At 41.9% G+C, this 21131-nt stretch overlaps 2 protein-coding genes across 3 annotated transcripts in view; one reads left to right on the top strand and one right to left on the bottom strand.

The window, feature by feature from the left end:
- Window positions 1-19541, bottom strand: part of Nfs1 (NFS1 cysteine desulfurase) — a 33227-nt gene extending 13686 nt beyond the window's left edge. The window contains exons 1-4 of one of the 2 annotated variants that reach the window (XM_048431595.3): window positions 19401-19541; window positions 18778-18857; window positions 16456-16572; window positions 14305-14388 (exon numbers count right to left, since the gene is read on the bottom strand). In XM_048431595.3, coding sequence (XP_048287552.1) covers window positions 14305-14388; window positions 16456-16572; window positions 18778-18857; window positions 19401-19515 — 396 coding nt within the window. In that variant the 5' untranslated portion in view covers window positions 19516-19541. Of the gene's footprint in view, window positions 1-14304; window positions 14389-16455; window positions 16573-18777; window positions 18858-19180; window positions 19242-19400 lie in introns of those variants that run through there. The other variant, XM_085697162.2, reaches the window with a different exon arrangement.
- Window positions 19513-21131, top strand: Romo1 (reactive oxygen species modulator 1). Its single transcript, XM_048431596.3, has 3 exons — window positions 19513-19654; window positions 19837-19967; window positions 20944-21131. Exons 2-3 carry the CDS (start codon window positions 19837-19839, stop codon window positions 21050-21052), a joined length of 240 nt encoding a protein of 79 aa, XP_048287553.1. The 5' UTR covers window positions 19513-19654; the 3' UTR covers window positions 21053-21131.

Raw genomic sequence — 21131 nt, 5'->3', positions numbered from 1 at the left:
AGTTAGCCTTGAATTCACAGAGATTCACCTGTCTCTGCTTCCTGAGTGCTGGAATTAAGGCTGTGTACCCTCACACCTAGTTTTGCTGAACTCTTTTTTTTTTAAAAAAACTTTATTTAACTTTATTTCATGCGCATTGGTATAATGATGTCAGATTCTCTTGAATCTGGAGCTACAGATAGTTGTGAGCTGCCATGTGGGTGCTGGGAATTGAACCCGGGTCCTCTGGAGGAGCAGTCAGTGCTCTAAACCACTGAGCCATCTCACCAGCCCTCTTTTTTTTTTTAAACTTTATTTAACTTTTGTTGAACTCTTTATAATAGTTAAGAAATGGACCCAGCCTAAATGTCCATCAACAGATGAACAGATAATGAAAATGTGGTACCAGATGATAAAAGGGCTGGGGAAGAAATCAAAGAATTAACACTCTTCACAATAGCCACAAACAGCATAAAATATCTCGGAGTAACTCTAACCAAACAAGTGGAAGACTTGTATGAAAAGAACTTTAAATCTTTGAAGAAAGAAATTGAAGAAGACACCAGAAAATGGAAAGACCTCCCATGCTCTTGGGTAGGCAGAATTGATATAGTAAAAATGGCAATCTTACTGAAAGCAATCTACAGATTCAACGCAACGCCCATCAAAATCTCAGCAAAATTCTTCAAAGACCTTGAAAGAACGGTACTCAACTTCATTTGGAAAAACAAAAAACCCAGGATAGCCAAAACAATCCTGTGTAATAAAAGAACTTCTGAAGGAATCACAATCCCTGACTTCAAACTCTACTACAGAGCTACAGTACTGAAAACAGCCTGGTATTGGCATAAGAACAGACAGGAGGACCAATGGAACCAAATAGAAGACCCGGATATCAATCCATGCATCTTTGAACACCTGATCTTTGATAAAAAAGCAAAAAATATCAAATGGAAAAAAAAGCATATTTAACAAGTGGTGCCGGCATAACTGGATATCAACATGTAGAAAAATGAAAATAGACCCATATCTATCACCATTCACAAAACTCAAGTCCAAATGGATCAAAGATCTCAACATAAAGCCAGTCACACTGACCTTATAGAAGAGAAAGTGTGAAATACACTTGAACGCATTGGCACAGGGAACCACTTCCTAAATATAACCCCAGCAGCACAGACACTGAGAGAAAGAATTAATAAATGGGACCTCCTGAAACTGAGAAGCTTCTCTAAAACTGAAAAGGACATGGTCAACAAGACAAAACGACAGCCTACAGAATGGGAAAAAATCTTCACTAACCCCACATCAGACAGAGGTCTGATCTCCAAAATATACAAAGAACTCAAGAAATTGGACACCAAAAGATCACATAATCCAATAAAAAAATGGAGTACAGACCTAAACAGAGAACTCTCAACAGAGGAATCTAAAATGGCTGAAAGAAACTTAAGGAAATGTTCAACATCCTTAGTCATCAGAGAAATGCAAATCAAAACAATTCTGAGATTCCATCTTACACCTATAGGAATGGCCAAGACCAAAAACATTGATGACAACTTATGCTGGAGAGGTTGTGGGGAAAAGGGAACACTTCTGCATTGCTGGTGGGAATGCAAGCTGGTACAGGTCCTTTGGATGTCAGTGTGGCGATGTCTCAGAAAATTAGGAAACAACCTTCCTCAAGACCCAGTAATATCACTTTTGGGTATATATCCAAAGGATGCTCAATCGTGCCACAAGGACATGTGTTCAACTATGTTCATAGCAGCTTTGTTTGTCATAGCCAGAACCTGGAAACAACCTAAATGCTCCTCGACTGAAGAATGAATAAGGAAAATGTGGTACATTTACACAATGGAGAATTATACAGCAGAAAAAAAAACAATGACAGTTTGAATTTTGCAGGAAAATGGATGGAGCTAGAAAACATTATTTTGAGTGAGGTAACCCAGACACAGAAAGACAATTATCACATGTACTCCCTCATAGGTGGTTTTTAAAATAAAGCAAAGAAAGCCAGCCTACAAACCACAATCCCAGAGAACTTAGACAACAATGAGGGCACCAAAAGAGACTTACATAGATCAATCTACATGGGAAGTAGAAAGTATAAAAAGACAAGATCTCCTGAGTAAATTGGGAGCATGGGGATCTTAGGAGAGGGGAGAGGGAGGGAGGAGAGCAGAGAAAAATGTAGAGCTCAATAAATATCAATAAAAAATTTTTAAAAATGTGGTACATTCACAATGGTATTTAATTCAGGCATAATGAAAAATAAAATAATGACATTTTTCAGAAAAAAATGAATGAAATCAGAAATCATTACATTAAGAAACATAAGTCAAATACAGAAACAAATTCTGGGCCAGTAAGTCTGTTCAGCAGGTGAGAGCAGTCGTCATTGGCAGACTAACTGAGTTCATCCCTGGAGCCCATGATGGAACCATCTACCACAGTTATTCTCTGACCTCAACATGTGTACTGTGGCACATGCATGCACACACACAAATCAATCAATTAATTAAAAAACACAAATAACATGTTCTCTCTTAAGTGGAATATGGACTTACATGTGCGTGTATGTGAATACAGACATGTGTGTGTGTTTCTAGTCATAAAGGTAGAAAAGGTGCCATAAAAAGGAAAAAGCGATCTTTGTATATATGTGTCTGTCTGCATGCACGATGTGTGTATGTTCATGGGCATGAGGACGAGAACATATGGAATCATGGGACGGCCTCTGGTGTCAGTCCTCACCTTCCACTGCACTGGAGGCATGGCCTCTTTGCTGCTCGCTTCTGACCTGAAAGCTCCTGGAGCACCTCCTGTCTCCACCTCCCAGTGAGGTATACACACACACACACACACACACACATACACTATTATACCCTGCTTTACCTGTGCTCTGAACTCGCACAGCAAGTACACTAACCACTCAGCCATCTCCCTGGCTGGAGAGACAATCTTTTTTTTTTTTAATTTATTTATTATGCATATAGTGTTCTGGGCACCAGATCTCATTATAAACAGGTGTGAGCCATCACATGGTTGCTGGGAATTGAACTCAGGACCTCCGGAACAGCAGTCAGTTCTCTTAACCTCTGAGCCATCTCTCCAGCCCTGGAGAGACAATCTTGGTGGCGAGGGGAGGAAGGGAGCAAGGGAAGGTCGTGAATATAGATGACGTGAAAGAGAAAGGAGAGCTTGTGAGGGATGGCCAAAGGGACCAGCAAGGATGGAGCAGGGTAACGGAGGAAGGGTAATGCGGGAGGCGAAGGAACAGGAATAAAGCCAACTGGCATATGTGTATGAAAATGCCGTAATAAAACCCATTACTTGATATGTTGATTTAAAAATCAATTTAAAAAATTTAAATCTTGGGGAATGGAGAAATTGATGTTCTTGCAAAGGACCTTTGTTCAGTTCTCAACACCTTCATGGCAGTTCACAACCATCTTTAACTCCAGTTCCAGAAGACCCAACATTTTCTTTGGCTTCCACAAGTATCAGTCACACATGTCATGCACGCAAACAAAATACTCATATATACAAAAAATAAAAACAGGGGTCAGGTGGCTGGAGAGATGCCTCAGTAGTTACGAGCACTGACTGCTCTTCCAGAGGACCTGAGTTCAATTCCCAGCAACCATGTGGTGGTTCACAACCACCTATAATGAGATCTGGAGACCCCCTTCTGGCCCACAGGCAGGATACTAAATAAATAAATAAATAAATAAATAAATCTTAAAAAAAAAATAGGGGCCAGAAGTCTTTAATCTTACCACTCAGGAGGCAGAGGCAGATGGATTTCTGAGTTCAAATCCAGCCTGGTTTATAGAGCAAGATCTAGGATACGACAGAGGATACCCAGAGAAACCCTGTCTCACTGGCAGCTCTTCCAAGAACCTAGGTTCAGTTCCAAATACTTGCATGGTAGCTCACAACTATTTGTAATTCTTGTCCCAAGGGGTCTAATACCCTTCTCTGCCCTCCAGAGGCATGCCACACATGTGGTACACTGCTGTGGGAGTTCCTTCAGCTCCTTCAGCCAATCGCCGCTGAGTTACCAGCCCATTGGGGCGTGGTCTCTCCCTTTAAAAAAAGCAGCGGCTGTCCTCCACTCTCTCTTTGTCTTCCGGCTCCGTTTCCGGCCCCTGGACTCCTTTCCTGTTCACGCGGAGGGGCTGTTGTCTGGGACGGTAATCTGTAAGTTTTTTCCCCTTTGAATAAATAACCATTCTATTAATCATAATTCCAAACTGGTGTGGGATTGTCTGTGACTTACGCCTTCATCTGGCGCCCCACGTTTGGTTGTAGAACCCCCCCTTCCCCCCCACTCAACTGCTTGCTACCAGCTCGGCTAGTCACGAGACCTCCCTCAGCTGCGGCCTGTGCCCTGTGTGTGGAGCCAGCAGTTCAGTTAAACCCCACGCCTCCCAAGCTCCACAGGCTCGGGACAGTCTCTGCCTGCCTGGTTTGCTCTTTTCTGAGTTGTTTTTAAATTTCCCTTGTAAGTGCGGTGCTTTAGTGGCGTGAATCAGAACGACTCGGTCACGTGGAGGCATACGCGGCTTCCGGGTTGCTCTTTTCTACCCCTGGATTCTGGGTTTCTGGTTCCGTGTATGGAATTGATTTAATTAAACTTTCTTTCTTGAGCAACTTATATTTCCTAGTTTTTAACAAATACTAAGGCAGACACTGAAACAGGACCTGTTTAAGTCACCTTTGCAGTGGTTCTAGTCGCAACTTGGCAACAGCGCCGCCAACTAGACAAGAGGTAATATGGCAGTTTTTGTTTCCAACGCCAATTTTACTGTTTTCTTTATTAATACAATGGATTATGTCATGCAAGGTTTATATGACTATGGGAATATATTAATTTACTTGTTGCTAGGTTTCAGTTTTCTTTTCAATATTTTATCATTAAGAAAGATACGATTTTTACGGACTAATATTGAACAACTAGTTGAAAGGATTAAAATTATTGAAAATCAGGGGTTATCTGAACAAGTGGATACTATGATAGACAAAATTGACTCCATGTCCAAGGGTACTAGGAAGTTACCTGAAAGGGTACAGGCTGTTGAATTTGACGTTCAGATGTTACCACAAAGTTTTGATAAGGTAACAGATAGAATGAACCTCCAGAATGGGAACCAAAAAACTGATACCTTAGTGAAATTACTAGAAACACGGGTAGGTCAGGAGATTCAGGATTTAAGGGATACAATGATAAAAAGATTAGAAATGATTGAAGAAACTATTGGAGCTGGTGAACAGAGTAAGAAGGCACAAGGACAGGATACAATGCCACCACCAGCTGTTAGAACTGGCTTACCCAGGGTCCTAACAACATACCCTGTAATTTATTCTGACAAAGGGTTAACTTCCAAAGGCTCAAAGGGAGTTAAAGAAGCTAGATGGACACCAATAGCAATGAATGATTTAAAAGAAATTAAGCAAGCTGTCGTTAACTTTGGCTTGCACTCTGCATTTGTTAAGGAAATGATAAGGACTTGGGCTTCTAATGTCAGAGCTACCCCCCATGATTTCTCTCAGCTAGTGTCTGCAGTTTTAGATGATGGGCCTTCCTTGATGTTTGGAATTTATTTCAGAGAAGAATCCAAACATATGGAACAGCAAGGAAGAGCAAAAGGTGTGGAGGTTTCCCAAGATCAAATTCTTGGTGTAGGAGCATATGCTGATCCACAGGTCCAAGCTCTTTATGATGAAGAAGTGCTGTCCTTATGTCACAAAGCAGCCTTGAATGCTTTGAATAGAATACAAGATCCAGCAAAAAGGGTCGAATCATATACCAGGGTTAGGCAGGGACAGAGAGAACCCTTTACTGACTTTGTGCAAAGATTAATTAAGGCTCTGGACATAGGGGTAACAGACCCAGAAGCTAGACGAATACTTCTTGAATCTCTAGCTTTTGAAAATGCAAATACTGAATGTAAAAAGATAATTGGGCCTTTAAGATCTAGATCAGCACCAATGGAAGAATGGATACAGCATACAATGAATGTTGAGATGTTTAGCTATAACGATGAATCCTGGGTAGGAGAAGCGATTTCCAAAGCTATGAGGAGACATCAAACTACCAGGTGTTTTAATTGTGGTAAATTAGGACATCTGAAAAGGGATTGCAGGCAAAGAAATCCTAGGAATAATATCTCCTCTGGGAATGACAAAAGTAGGAGATCTCAGCCTTCAGGTATATGCAGAAGATGCGGTAAAGGCCGACATTGGTCCAACGAATGCAGGTCAACAACAGACAGACAAGGCAACCCGATACCATCGGGAAACTCCTTGAGGGGCCTCTTGCAGGCCCCCAAGCCAAAAGTGGCCCAGTCATTCCCAGTTACAGTCGAAAATGTGTCTCACCAAGAAAATTAAAAACTCCAATGTCTGCCGTAAAAAGTAATACTGGTCTAAATGATGAATTACATGTGGAGAATGAGTCAAAAAATTCAGGAGGACAGAGTAAACGTATATTTTGGCAAACGTATATTAACGATCAAAGACCAAAGCTAAGAGTCTGTATAAATGGCATTTTTATTGAAGGCTTATTAGACACAGGTGCGGATGTAAGTATAATTACTCCAGAATCCTGGCATCCGAATTGGCCTCTTCATGAGGTAGATGTTCAGTTCCTGGGAATTGGAACCCTATCTCGTGTAAAACAAAGCACAAGATGGGTGGAATGCATAGGGCCTGAAGGGCAAATAGGAAGATTAAGGCCATATATAGCAAATATTGCAATAAATTTATGGGGCCGTGACCTGCTACAGCAATGGAATACCCAGATTAACATTCCTGTAGTTCCAGGAACTCACAATTCTGGGAAGGATATAATGAGGTATTATGGAAAAAGGTCACCAGCCATTCAGGCTGTACAAGAACACACAGCCAATAGCAAACCTTTAGAGGTACCAACAGCCCTACCTTTAAAATGGCTAACTGAGAAGCCAATATGGATCAAGCAGTGGCCTCTAGCTGAAGATAAGTTACAGGCTTTGGAACAGCTGGTACAAGAGCAACTAGATGCTAACCATATTGAAGAATCAACCAGCCCTTGGAATTCTCCTGTGTTTGTTGTAAAAAAGAAATCTGGTAAATGGAGAATGGTGACAGATCTAAGAGCTGTCAACAAGGTAATTCAGCCTATGGGTCCGCTACAATCTGGAATTCCTTTGCCTTCTCTATTACCAAGAGGATGGCCTCTTATAGTTATTGATTTGAAAGATTGTTTTTTCACTATACCTTTGCAAAAAAAGGATAGAGAAAAATTTGCCTTCACAGTGCCTACTTATAATAATTCTCAGCCTACTAGGAGATATCAATGGACTGTCCTCCCACAGGGGATGCTCAATAGTCCCACATTGTGTCAATATTTTGTTAATAAGCCACTGGAAATAATTCGTAAGCAATTTCCCAAGTCCATAATTTATCATTACATGGATGACATTTTATTATCTGATTCAAATAAAGATATTTTGGAAAGTATGTTTGAAGAAGTAAAGAAAGTTTTGCCTAGGTGGGGATTACAAATTGCCCCTGAAAAGATTCAAAGAGGAGATTCTATTAATTACCTAGGCTACAGAATAGGGTTAGAGAAAATTCGAACACAAAAGGCACAAATTAGGAGAGACCGGTTACGGACTCTTAATGACTTCCAAAGATTGTTAGGAGATATTTCCAGTCTACGACCAGCTGTTGGGATAACACCTGATCTAATAGTTCATTTAAACAAAACCTTAGATGGTGATAAGGATTTGAATAGTCCCAGAAAATTGACAGTTGAAGCAGAAAAGGAACTGACAATGATTGAGGAAAAATTACAGGAGGCACATGTGGATAGGGTCAACCCGAATCTTAGTTCCATCCTAGTCATACTGCCTTCCAGAATTTCTCCTACAGGGATTTTAATGCAGAGGGAAGATATTATTTTAGAGTGGATATTTATACCTCATAAACCAAGTAAAAAATTAAAAACTTATGTAGAAAAGGTTTCAGAATTAATTATAAAAGGTAAACTGAGACTTCGTCAACTAGCAGGTATAGACCCAGCAGAAATTATAGTGCCTTTTACTACTGAGGAAATAAGAAAGTTATGGGAAGATAATGAACCATGGCAAAGAGCTTGTGCTAATTTTTTGGGAGAAATTAGCAGCAACTATCCCAAAAGTGATAGACTTAACCTCATAAAGAGAACTTCTTGGATTCTTCCTAGAATTGTACGTGATGCTCCAATAACTGGAGCTCGGACATTTTATACCGATGCAAATAAATCAGGGAAAGCAGGTTATAAATCAGAAGAATTGAGTAAGGTGGAACAAAGCCCTTATAATTCTGTCCAGAAGGCAGAATTATATGCCATTCTTATGGTGCTAAGGGATTTTAAAGAACCTCTTAATATAGTTACAGATTCACAATATGCAGAAAGAGTTATCTTGCATATTGAAACCGCTGAATTCATACCAGATGACACAGAGTTGACTTCATTGTTTATCGAGGTACAGGACATAATTAGGAATAGGCTTTGTCCAATGTACATAACACACATCCGGTCCCATACCGGTCTGCCTGGGCCTCTAGCACAAGGTAACGCTGAAATTGACCAATTATTGATTGGAAGCGTTCTGCAGGCCTCAGAATTTCATAAAAAACATCATGTCAATAGTAAAGGCTTAAAGAAAGAGTTTTCCATTACATGGCAACAAGCTAAGGACATTATAAAGAGATGTCCTACTTGTTCTTTCTATAATCAAACACCATTGCCTGCAGGGAGTAACCCAAAGGGTACTCAAAGGAATGAAATCTGGCAGATGGATGTGTTCCACTTTATGGAATTTGGTAAATTAAAATATGTACACCACACCATAGACACGTATTCAGGTTTTCAATGGGCAACTGCCCTGAGCTCAGAAAAGGCTGATTCGGTAATCACACATTTATTGGAAGTTATGGCCATCATGGGTATACCTGCACAAATAAAGACAGACAATGGTCCAGCATATGTATCTAAGAAAATGAAACGCTTCTTTGCTTATTATAATATAAAACACGTTACAGGTATACCAAATAATCCTACAGGTCAGGCAGTTATAGAAAGATCAAATCGTACTATAAAGGATATGCTAAACAAACAGAAAGGGATGAAAGATACCCCCAGAAATAGATTGCATAATGCTTTATTAACCTTGAATTTTCTTAATGCTAATGAGAAAGGAACAACAGCAGCAGAGAGGCATTGGATAATGGAAAAAACTTCTGAACTAAACCAACCTGTTTATTTCAAAGACGTGCTGACCTCTCAATGGAAGCCAGGAGATGTGCTACGTTGGGGAAGGGGTTTTGCTCTTGTTTCCACAGGAGAAGAAAAATTGTGGATACCATCAAAATTAATAAAGGTTCGATTTGAAGAGGAGAAACCTCTTGGAAAGGAGAAATGACAGCATCTACAATGATGATAACCATACAGGTGGTAAGAAAAGCATATAGAATGGGGGCAGGGTTCTGTTCTTATCTCCACAGGAAAACACTGATCTTTGAAAAGTTCAAGGGACCCTGGATATTTGAATACTGACAGATGGAAAATAACGGCCCAATAGGGACTATCAAGAAAACTGAATAGGTTCTGTAAGTACCATATACTAAATCATATTTCTAAATTTATAGAGCTGGTTTTAGAGTTGGACTCTGGCTCAGTCCCTCTCTAATTCCAAGCCTGTTGTTTAAAGAAAAACCCAGAGTTTCTGGAGTTTCTGTCTCATGTCAAGAGCCATGATATGGGACAGAAAGAAATATGAGTTTAGAAAACATCTTTACTTTTCTTCATATCTATCATACCTTCATTAAATATATCTATCATGTCTCTCATTGAATATAGGTATTCATGTATATGTCTATATAATTAATGTTTAAGTTTTCCACAATGAACAATGAGTTTTTCCTACAGTGACATTTGAAGTTTCCAGGAAGAAGATGGGGCCCCATAACAACAACTCCACCTGGTTGATATGACGTCATGATACTGATAGCGCTACTACAAGACCTGTTTTGGGTACCAGCTGCACAAGACGGTTCCAACGTGCTGAAATGGTGCACATCTTGTACAACATTCTGGCCAGACCTCCACAAAATACTCAGAGACTATTTGCAATTTTAAAAGACATTGATCTTGAAATTTAACCATCATTTTACTTTCACAGGATCCCCCAGAAAGAACGTCGCCCCCATGACAGCTGGAAGTAATTCTAGAGAACGACGTCCCCTCTCCCAATAAAGTTTGTCCTTGGGTTTAGGGACATCATTTAGGGGTTGGTTATAATTAGTATACAGTTGAGGGTTGGGGGAGGAATTTTATAAGCACAGGAATCTTAAAAAAAAAAAAAAAAAAAAAGGAGGGATAATTGGATTATGGGATAAATAGATTTGTACTTGTGAGTTATTGCTTTTAGACAAACATATTGGTATCGATTCTTATATATTGATACAAAGTTAAATTATGTTGACTATTTTATGCATGCATGCTTCATGCTTCTACCTCTGTTTAAAACATTTTTATGTATTTGTATATATATATTGTATTGATATATGTATATTTACCATATTGCATTGTACACTTCTACCTCTGATTAAGATACTTATATATTGTTTATGTATTGATATATATTTACCATATTGCAATGTATACTTGCACATTGTTTATATTTGGAGGTCTCATTGTCCTCATTTATTGCACACTTGTTTATTATCTCAGTCTTTAAGTTAGATAGATATTGAGAATTATATAGATCAACAGTCATCTAAGTTTGTCATTTATAATTAGACTAATCAGGTTCTTTAGATATATAGAGATTATATTCAGTATAGATAGATAATCTTCAACCTCTTCAAAGAGCTGTAGAAAATGGCCTTTAATCTAATTCAGAGTTCTATGGTAGGGAGACACAATCACTCCTGGCAACACTGATCTATGCCCGAGAGAATGTTGAGCACCAAAGACACTCCACCTGGAGCCTTTCTTCTTGGCAGAACTGGCCTTTGGGTAAAGAAATGCTCATACCTCAACTACTGACAGAGTTACAGAATATCCGTAAATGGATAAAACAAGACTGTCATATCCTGCCAAGACAGGGTAAGATAGTTTTGAAGTTTCTTGCCTTTGAAAATGGTATGTCAGTTACATCAGGCCTTAGCCAAAGTTGGTTGCTTCAACGCTGCAAATGTGACTTTGGGTGTTTGTCCAGGTAGCCAGTTGTCTCTGCGATTTGGTACATGTTCTGGAAGTTGTTTGATTGCACTTCCTAATTACTCAGATAACATTATTTCCCTTCTCAGATCTTCGATGGGATTGAAGATTATATAAATGTAGTTACTTTCCTTTCATGACTTGGCCAAGTTATTTGTTATACAAGACTTAAGCTAGTTAGAATAGGATATTTGTATTTATTGTATATAATTTCGTAGGTTTGTACTTATTGTATATAATTGCGTAGTAGGCTTAGAACTCTCTTACTTAAACAAAAGGGGGAGATGCTGTGGGAGTTCCTTCAGCTCCTTCAGCCAATCGCCGCTGAGTTACCAGCCCATTGGGGCGTGGTCTCTCCCTTTAAAAAAAGCAGCGGCTGTCCTCCACTCTCTCTTTGTCTTCCGGCTCCGTTTCCGGCCCCTGGACTCCTTTCCTGTTCACGCGGAGGGGCTGTTGTCTGGGACGGTAATCTGTAAGTTTTTTCCCCTTTGAATAAATAACCATTCTATTAATCATAATTCCAAACTGGTGTGGGATTGTCTGTGACTTACGCCTTCAGTACACAGACATACATGCAAGCAAAAACACCCATACACATAAAATAAAAAATATATTTTAGAAAGATAAATAAGGGGCTAGAAAGTTGGCTGGTAGCTAAGAGCACTTGCTCTTGCAGAGGAGCCTGGTTCACATGAATCACATGACGGCTCACAAACATCTGTAATTCCAATCCCAGGGGATCCAACACTCTTCTGACAAACTTTAGACAGCAAGCATGCACAGGGTGCAGAGACATACATGGAAGGAAAATGCTCACACACATAAAATAATAATTTTTTTAATTAATTAATTTATTTATTAATTTATTTTTGAGACAGGGCTTCTCTGTGTCTTGGAAGTCCTGGAACTCACTCTGTAGACAAGGTTGGACTCAAACCACCTGCCTCTGCCTCCCAAGTGTTGGGATTAAAGGCGTGCACCACCACCACCAAGTGCTAACTTTTTTTTCTCAAACGTGCATTGGTGTTCTGCCATGGGTGTTAGTTCCCCTGGAACTAGAGTTACAGACAGTTATGAACTGTCATGTGGATGCAGGGAATTGAACCTGAGTCCTCCGGAAGAGCAGTCAGTGCTCTTAACCACTGAGCCATCTCTCCAACCACCCCCAACAGAAAATTTTAAGTAAACAATAAATCCTTAACAAAGGAGACATTAATATTATCCGGTGCACAAATTATTTTTCAAAAACTAAAAAATTTAAAATGATAAAAATGAGGGCTGGAGAGATAGCTCATGGTTAAGAGAGAATACCGCTCCTGTAAAAGACTCAGTTTCGCTCCCAACACACATACTGGGTGGCTCACAATCATCTATAATTAGTTCCACAGGGATCTACTGCCTCATGGCCGCATTCCCATGAACATACCCACACACAGATACACAAAGTTAAAATAAAACACTTTTTTCATCTCAGAAAAGCCTGGTACAGTGGCACATGCCTTTAATCCTAGCATTCAGGATGCAGAACCAGGCAGATCTCTGAGAATTCAAGGCCAGCCTAGTCTACAGAGCAAATTCTAGGTAAGCCAGAACTACACAGTGTCTAAAACAACAAAACAAAACAAAACAAAAACAAAAACACAGAGAGAGGCACTATAACGGAATAGTAACTTATCAGTAGTACAAGTGGTACAGCTGACTTTAGCCAGCTTGAGTCTAGTTGTCCAACACCAAAAACTAAATAAATAAGAAAAAAATAGACAAATTTGCTAGATCTAAGTAAAACGTGATTAAATTACGTTGTATAGAAGATCACCATGGCTATTAATAGTGGGACACTTGCACAAAGCATCCGCCTGCCCCAAATCTAGAAAGACTAAAACCAAATGACCAAGGCCAAATGAAAGGCACAGAAGACAGCAAAGGAACAAGCACTGAAAATGCAGAGGAATTCTGTAAACAGATCTAGTCAGAAAGAAAAGGGAAAGCTGGTAGGAAAGTGGCCTTCATCAGGCTAGTGAGAGCAAACTAACCCTGGCAAGCTTTTGTCAACCCAAAACAAGCTAAAGTCATCTGAGAACAGCAACCTACCTGAAAAAAATGCCTTCATCAGACTGCCTGTAACCAAAGTGTAAGGCACTTTGCTTTATTAATGATTAATGTGGAGGGCCTAACACACTGTGGGTGGAGCTATGCCTGGGCTGGAGGTTCTGGGTGATGTAAGAAAGCAGGCGAGAAAGCCAGGGGAAGAGGCTGTAAGCAGTGCCCCTCTGTGGCGTCTACTTCAGTTCCTGCCCTGAGCTCCTTCCCTGCCTTCCCCTCATCAAGGGCTGTAACTTGTAAGGTGAAAGGCACCCTTTCCTCCAACTGCCATCAGTCACGGCAACAGAAACTAAGATAGTTACTGCATTCCGCTTTTTTTTTAAAAGGATGAACAACCTAAAAAAACAAATGGTACTGGTCTAAGAGCTACCTCCTTTTCTATCCACTGCCATACTGAGCTCAGACCAATAGGATAAAAGGCAAGAGAGACGCAAAGGGCTGAAGAAGAGCTCGCAAGACTCCTCAGTAGGCAAAGGTACTTGCCTAGTGACTTAAATATGATTCTCAGAACCTAAGAAAGGGGGAAGGAGATTTCAGGCTCTATAAAGTTGTCTGATGACTCCAAAACAATTTTTTTTTCTTTTTTTGGTTTTTCGTGACAAGGTTTCATTGTGTAATAGCCATAGTTGTCCTAGAACTAGCTCTGTAGACCAAGATGGAATCAAACTCAGAGAGATTTGCCTGCCTCTGCCAAGTACTGGGATTAAGCGTGTGCACTACCATTGCCTGGCTACAATTTTTTTTTTAAGGCAGAAGAAATAGGAATGAGTTGGTAGTTGGAAAAAATACATCTATGAGTCCAAACGATAGAGAAGCACTAATCTCTAAACTCAAGAAAGCTCACAGATAGTTTCTGTCTCCCTTCTGTTTCCTCCTGTCCCTCATCTTCCCAAATGTGCCTCGAATGCTGGAAGTATGGAAGTATTCCACTCTACAACGCTCTCACCCCCTTCTCTTACCTTAATCGCTATGTTGTTGGACTCAGTCGCTCCACTAGTAAAAATGATCTCTCGAGGATCTGCTCCGATCAGAGATGCTACTTGCTGTAAACCAAGAGCCAAAGATACACAGCGTGAGTCGCGGGGCAGGACTGGGGCTGCATACACAGCTGGAACTGAGTTCTGCAGCCGTGTTCTACTGCATTCCACCTGCCGATCAGGTCAGACTCGGGCTGAACAAGGAACTGACTGTTACAGCTCAGGTATGCTAGCCTTTCTCCATTCTAGGACAGGCTAGTGAGAATGCCAAATGTAGCTCAGGTGGTAGAGTGCTTGCCTGATATTTATGAAGCCCTGGGCTCATTCCCAGCACTGTGCATACCAGGTATGATGGTGGACACCTGAAATCCCAGCACTCAGGAAGCTGAGGTAAGACAGCCGTCATGAGCTTGAGGCCAGCCTGGAACACACAGTGAGTTCCAAGCCGTCTTAGACTAGAGTGTGAAACTGGTCTTAAACAACCAAAGTAGGGAGACAGTGAGCTGGACCAGTGTGTAAAGATCCTGCTGCAGAACTTGGCGCCCCAGGTCCACAGAGGAAGAAGAAAGTCTGCTCCAAGTTGTCCTCTGGCCTCCACACGGCATATTTTGGTACATATGTGTACACATACATGCACCCAAGCAACACAAAAATGCATACCCACACATTTGTAACTTTAAAAAATTATTTTTTTTGCCAAGTGGTAGTGGTACATGCCTTTACTCCAAACCCAGCACTCAGGAGGCAGAGGCAGGCAGATCTCTATGAGTTTGAGGCCAGCCTGGTCTACAGAGTGAGTTCCAGGACAGTCAGGACTATGCAAAGAAACTCTGTCTCAAAAAACAAAACAGCTGGATAGTGGTGGTACATGCTTTTAATCCCAGCACTTGTGAGGCAGCAGCAGGAGAATCTCTGAGTTCAAGGCCTGCCTGGTCTACAGAGCAAGTTCTAGGACAGGCTCCAAAGCTACACAGAGAAATTCTGTCTTGAAAAACAACAACAACAAAAAACCCAAAACCAAAACCAAAACAAAACAGAAAAAAAAATTCTGCTTGGTGTAATGGCACACATCCTTTAATCCCAGCACTCTGGAGGCAGAGGCACGTGGATCTCTGTGAGTTTGAGATTTGAGGCCCACCTAGTCTACAGAGTGAGTTCCAGGACAGCCAGAGCTATTACACAAAGAAATCCTATTACAAAAAAACAAAAATAAACCAACAAAAAAATTCTAACAAAATGTCAAGTAAGGAACTGGGAAAAGTGGCACAGGCACCAAGTCACTTGCCGCTCTTCTGGAGGACCAGTTTTAGTTCCCAGTATTCACATGGTGGTTCACAATCATCGCTAACTTACAGTTTCCAGGGATCTGACAGCCTCTAATGGCCTTTTCAGGTACCAGGTTCATTCATAGTACAAACACACACACACACAAACAGAACATCTGTATGCATGAATGAAAAAAAATATTTTTTAGTAGTAAATTTTGTTTTAAAATAATTTTTTACATTTATTTTTGGTTTGGGACATTCATGCCACAGTATGTGGATTTTGGGGGATCAAACTTAAGTCACCAGGTTAAGGTACCTATGCAGGCATCACACTGCCCCAAGACATGTATTCTTTTTGTTTTTTGTTTTGTTTTCTTTTTTGAGGCAGGTTTCCCAGTAGCTATGAGGTCAGTCCTGGAATTCACTCTGTAGTCCAGGCTAGCCTTGAACTCACAGAGATCCGCCTATCTCTGCCTTCCAAATGCTGGGATTGAAGGCGTGCGCCACCACCACCCGGCTATGAAATGCATTTTTAAAATGTATTTACTGAATTAAGTACTTCTTGAGCTACGTATAACTGTTAACCTTTACCACCACTGGCTCATGTAATATTTACCCAATAACCTTACAGAGTATGAACCATTGCACTTTCCACTTGATAGGTGAGGATCTTAAGGCTTAAAGAAATGAGGTGATTTGCCTGAGGTACTTTACCTAGTGAATGAGAAGTAATTAAACACCTGCAATCAAACTCCAAAGCTATTCTCTGAATCTCTCTTAGAAATAAAACTATTTCCTAAGAAAGAATGCCTCCCACAGGCCACCAAACCGGACTCCCAAACACCTCAGAATCCATTGTGCTAACCTGGCGAGCATGTTCCATGGCTGCCTCGCTCTCCCAGCCATATGCATGAGTCCGAGAATGTGGGTTCCCGTAGTAGTTCACAAGGTATGGGAGCATGGCATCAAGGACCCTGGGATCCTGAATACAAGAGAATTGGTTAGTCTTCTTGAGCCCTTAATGAACTCAGAACCTACTCCATCCACTGATCACTGCCCACCTCGCTCGGTATGTTTCCGGCCCATCGGATACTGCCTGCTTTCTTCTACCCTCCCACATACGAATCAAGTATTGACCTGAAATACACCCACTTCAAAATCACCTGAAATCCCAGTGCTCTACCATTCCCTCAAGCAGTTTACAAACACTGTCTTTAATTTTTCTTCTATTTATTGATTGAAAAACAGGGTCTTATGTAGTTCAGTCTGGCTTTAAATTTGTAATCTTGCCGCTGGGTATGGTGGTGCAGGCCTTTAGTCCCAAAGGCTGGGCACATGCGGAGCAAGTGCTTTACCACTAATATTCCCATGCCACCCAGCCCTGTTCTTAGAACTGTTGCTACAGATGACGCCATTCCTGCTACGAAATGAGTTACAAAGGTCTGTGACTTGCCAGTGTGGTAGCATAAACCTTTAATTCAGAACTCAAGAGGCAGAGGCAACAGGATCTCTGTGAGTTTGAAGTCAGTCTGATCTACAAAGGGAGTTCAAGGGAAGTCAGGACTGCACAGTGAGACACTGTCTTGTCTGTTTGTTTGAGACAGGGTTTCTCTGTGTAACAGCCCTAGCTGTCTTGGAACATGCTTTGTAGACCAGGTTGACATTGAAGAGACCTTGTCTTAAAAAAATAAATAAATCACGCCTTTCAACCCTGCATTTATGAGGCAGAGGCAGGCAGATCTCTGAGTCCAGCCTGGTCCACAGATCAAGCTCTAGGACAGACAAGGCTACACAGAGAAATGCTATGTAAGAAAATAATAAGTACATAAATAAAGACAGTGTTGGCATTTGATGGAATCAGGCAAACATCCTTCCACACACATGGATGAAAATTTGTATTCATAATGGAATTGGGCTGGGTGTAGTGGCACATGCCTTTAATTCTGACACTCAGAAGACAGAGGCAGAAGTGGGAGTTCAAGACCAGCCTGGTCTATAAAGTGAGTTCCAGGACAGCCATTGCTGTTACAGAGAAACTCTTGTCTCCCAAAATCAATGCCCCACCAAATAAAAAATCCAAACCCAAACCAAAAAAAAACCCAAAACAACAACAAAACAAAACACCCAACCAAACCAAACCAAACCAAAAAGGAACTGAGCCATAGATAGTAGAATATCTGCTTAGCACCAAATTACTAGCTTTTTTTGTTTGTTTGTTTGTTTGTTTGTTTTAAAAATAAGAGTCTCAGATTCAAGAGAAGTAGCTGAGAAATCACTCAGCTATGCCTGCTCTTCCAGAGTTCTTTCAGCAGCAATGACTGCTCTTTCAGAGGACCCAGGTTCAATTTCTAGCATTCACATGGCAGCTCACAAGGGCCTATATAACTATAGTTCTAAAGAATCCAACGCCCTCTTCTGGCCTCCACAGGCACTGCATACATGCGGCACACAAACATAGGCACTTATTTGGAAGATAAAAGAAATAAGTAAGTGGGATCTCATGGATTCCCGACTAGTTTCAGACTGATGAGGTAGCCAAAAATGACCTAAGATTCTAATCTTCGTGCCTTTGCCTCCCCAGTGCTGGAATTACAGTAATTCAGTTTTATGTGGTGCTGGGGATTGAACCCAGGACTTCCTGTATTCCAGACAAGTACTCTACCAACTGAGTACCAGCTCAGTAACTTTTTTTATTTCATGCTTACCATGTGTTAGACAAGTATATATTTTCAGTTCACTTAACACTTGATCAAATTCACACAGTTATTACATGGTACAGTACTGCTAATTCCAGAGCCCATGTGGGTATTTGTTTGTGTTCTTTTTTTCTTTCCTGCTTCCTCCCTTCCTTTTTACTTTTACATAGGTTTGAGCTCTCTATGCGGTCCAGGCTATAGGCTTGAGCTCTCTTAAACTCTGGGTGCCACAACGTCCAGCTCCAAGGCCTGAGCATTCTACATTCACTGTTAACTACAACACCAAGGTCAATAGCTTAAAAAACAAAACAAAACAAAACAAAAAAAACCAATAAAGCCTTTTCTAGTGATCTAAAATCTAAACTCCCTTTTCTAGCAAAGTTAATGGTTCTCAATCCTACAGAAATCTAGCCTTTCAGTGAAATGTGTCCTTCTAACTTTTTCTCCCTTCAAAAAGCCTCTTAGTCCTTAGAGGAAAACTTAGTCCTTACCAGAGGCGTTGTAGCCTGCACATCCATATAGAGAGGTCGTAGCACTGCTTCTGAGGGAACAGCCGAAAGAAGAGCATTATCTACAACGGACAGAGTGGAGGGGCAAAATGAGAAACGATGCAACCGTGGATACAAGGTACACAAAACAAAAGATAGTCAAAGTTGCTTCGAGGTGAATTAAGGAAGGTTGAGGTCGATTGTCAAAGGAAAAGAAAACAACGCGTGGTAAAAGACATAGGAAAGTAATAGACTCAGGATTCCAGAAGGGACGCTGGCGGCAATAGGGAGCAATCTTCAAACTCTGCTGCGGAGTTGGATGCGCTCTAAATAACAAAAACATAAGTGAAAAGCACAGGTTACTTAATAGGTTCAAGGCGGGAGGAGCCTCGACTAACATCTTTACCAGTTGGCCGGGAGAGATCTGAAAGATGAGACCCCGGCTCAGACATGGCAGGATGTAAGGGCCGTACCGAGAAAATATGAGAGCAAGCAACAGGAAGGTTTAGAGTCTGGGACTTGGAACCCGGCGGGCAAGCTCCGCAACAATACAGTGCGTAGCAGCAACAACGCAACCGGTTCGGACAACCAGGGAGAACCGGCCCTAAACTGAAGGGGGGGCGTACCGCGCAGGCGCAATCCCCGGGTGGGCGCCGTGAACCTAGGCCGGGCCGCAGCGGTAGCCCGAGCCGCCCGCCTCCAAGTGGTTCGCAGCATGCTGGCAGCAGTAGAGCCCACCATCCACAGCGCTTCAAGTCCTCAGCCCATGCTCCCGGAAGTAACTGCCCTGCGCTCCGGAAGCGATCGGACGGGCGACGAGCGCCCTCCGCCTAGCTTTCGGTGTGAGACGTAGAGCCTAGCGAACGCGGCGGCGAACGAGGTGAGGTGGGGTCGGAGCGACCCGGCGTCGCGCGTACGGGATCCGGGACCGTGAGGACGGGGGTGGGAGCGTGCGTGCGACGGTCTGGCTTCGGGCCTGGGTCCTGCGGAGCCCTTCCGTGAGCCGCTGGGTGACGCCGCAATTGGCGGCCGGGCCCTCACTATCCTAACTCTCTCACCCAGATGCCGGTGGCCGTGGGTCCCTACGGGCAGTCCCAGCCCAGCTGCTTCGACCGTGTGAAGATGGGCTTTGTCATGGGTTGCGCCGTGGGCATGGCGGCCGGGGCGCTGTTCGGCACCTTCTCCTGTCTAAGGTGAGCGTCGCGGGCGACTTCCTGGATCCCTCGGACGGGAGAGGACACTTGGTTGTGGTTGGAAGCACAGTGCTTGGGGATCTGAGCTCTAGAGTCAGAATGGCTTTCTGACCCCTTTGTAGTTCAGTCACCTTAAGCAAGTTAGAGGCAGAGTTTCCTCAACTCTAGTCGAGGACAGTACTTTAGCTGTACTTTTGAAAAAATCAGTCATATTCGTATACTTTACATATAATCTGGCACATCGTCAATGGTTATTATTGTTGCATGGCATTTTAACTTCCAACTGCGTGTTGAGCCGCTCTATTATCCTCAGAATAAGGTGTAGAGATAAAGCCGATAAACTAACTTCTGTAGTCCAGTGTTCTACCTCTGAAATAATACTGTAATTCTAAAGGCCATCTCCACATTGGGATAATGTACATATATATCTTGCTATTTATTCAGTACTAGTTAAATGTCTTGCTAAATAGTGTAGTTACAAAGTTTATAAATGTAATGATGTCTGCTTTACGATTTACACAGCTATTACTGTTCCTCCATGGGGGAAGAGTAACATTTTAAGAATGACAAACCAGGCATACACATTTAATCCAGTCTGGAGGCGGAGGATCTGTGAGTTCGAGGCCAGCCTGGTGTACAGATGTGCCAGGACAGGCTCCAAAGTTACAGAGCCCTGTCTCAAAAAATGAAACATGCTGGGCGGTGGTGGCACACCACCCAGCACTTGGTAGGCAGAGGCAGGCGGATCTCTGTGAGTTCGAGACCAGACTGGTCTACAAGAGCTAGTTCCAGTACAGGCTCCAAAGCTACAGAGAAACCCTGTCTCGAAAAAGAAAAACAAACAAACAAAGACAAATAAGGTAAAGGGATTTTCGCTTTTAATGCTTGACCTACTTCAACACATTATAGAGGAAGTTAATTCAAATCTTGTCTGCATTTTTATTACTACATGACCCCTTCTTGTTTGCCTCTTCAGGATCGGAATGCGGGGTCGGGAACTAATGGGCGGCATTGGGAAAACCATGATGCAGAGTGGCGGCACCTTTGGTACATTCATGGCCATCGGAATGGGCATACGATGCTAATCAGGGCAGTGATTGCCTGCTACATCTATACTTTCCCATCTATTTCGACCCTTGTACAATAAAAGCTTTTTTCTTCTCA

This window comes from Myodes glareolus, chromosome 10 (genome assembly GCF_982192425.1).
Source record: "Myodes glareolus chromosome 10, mMyoGla1.1, whole genome shotgun sequence".
Lineage (NCBI taxonomy): Eukaryota > Metazoa > Chordata > Mammalia > Rodentia > Cricetidae > Myodes > Myodes glareolus.
This window is presented reverse-complemented; position numbering and strand designations above follow the sequence as displayed.

Coding starts and splice junctions, on each gene's coding strand:
- Romo1 (XM_048431596.3), top strand. CDS start 19,837: ATGCCGGTGGCCGTGGGTCCCTACGGGCAGTCCCAGCCCAGCTGCTTC. Junction 19,968..20,943: donor GGCACCTTCTCCTGTCTAAG/GTGAGCGTCGCG, acceptor TTGCCTCTTCAG/GATCGGAATGCGGGGTCGGG.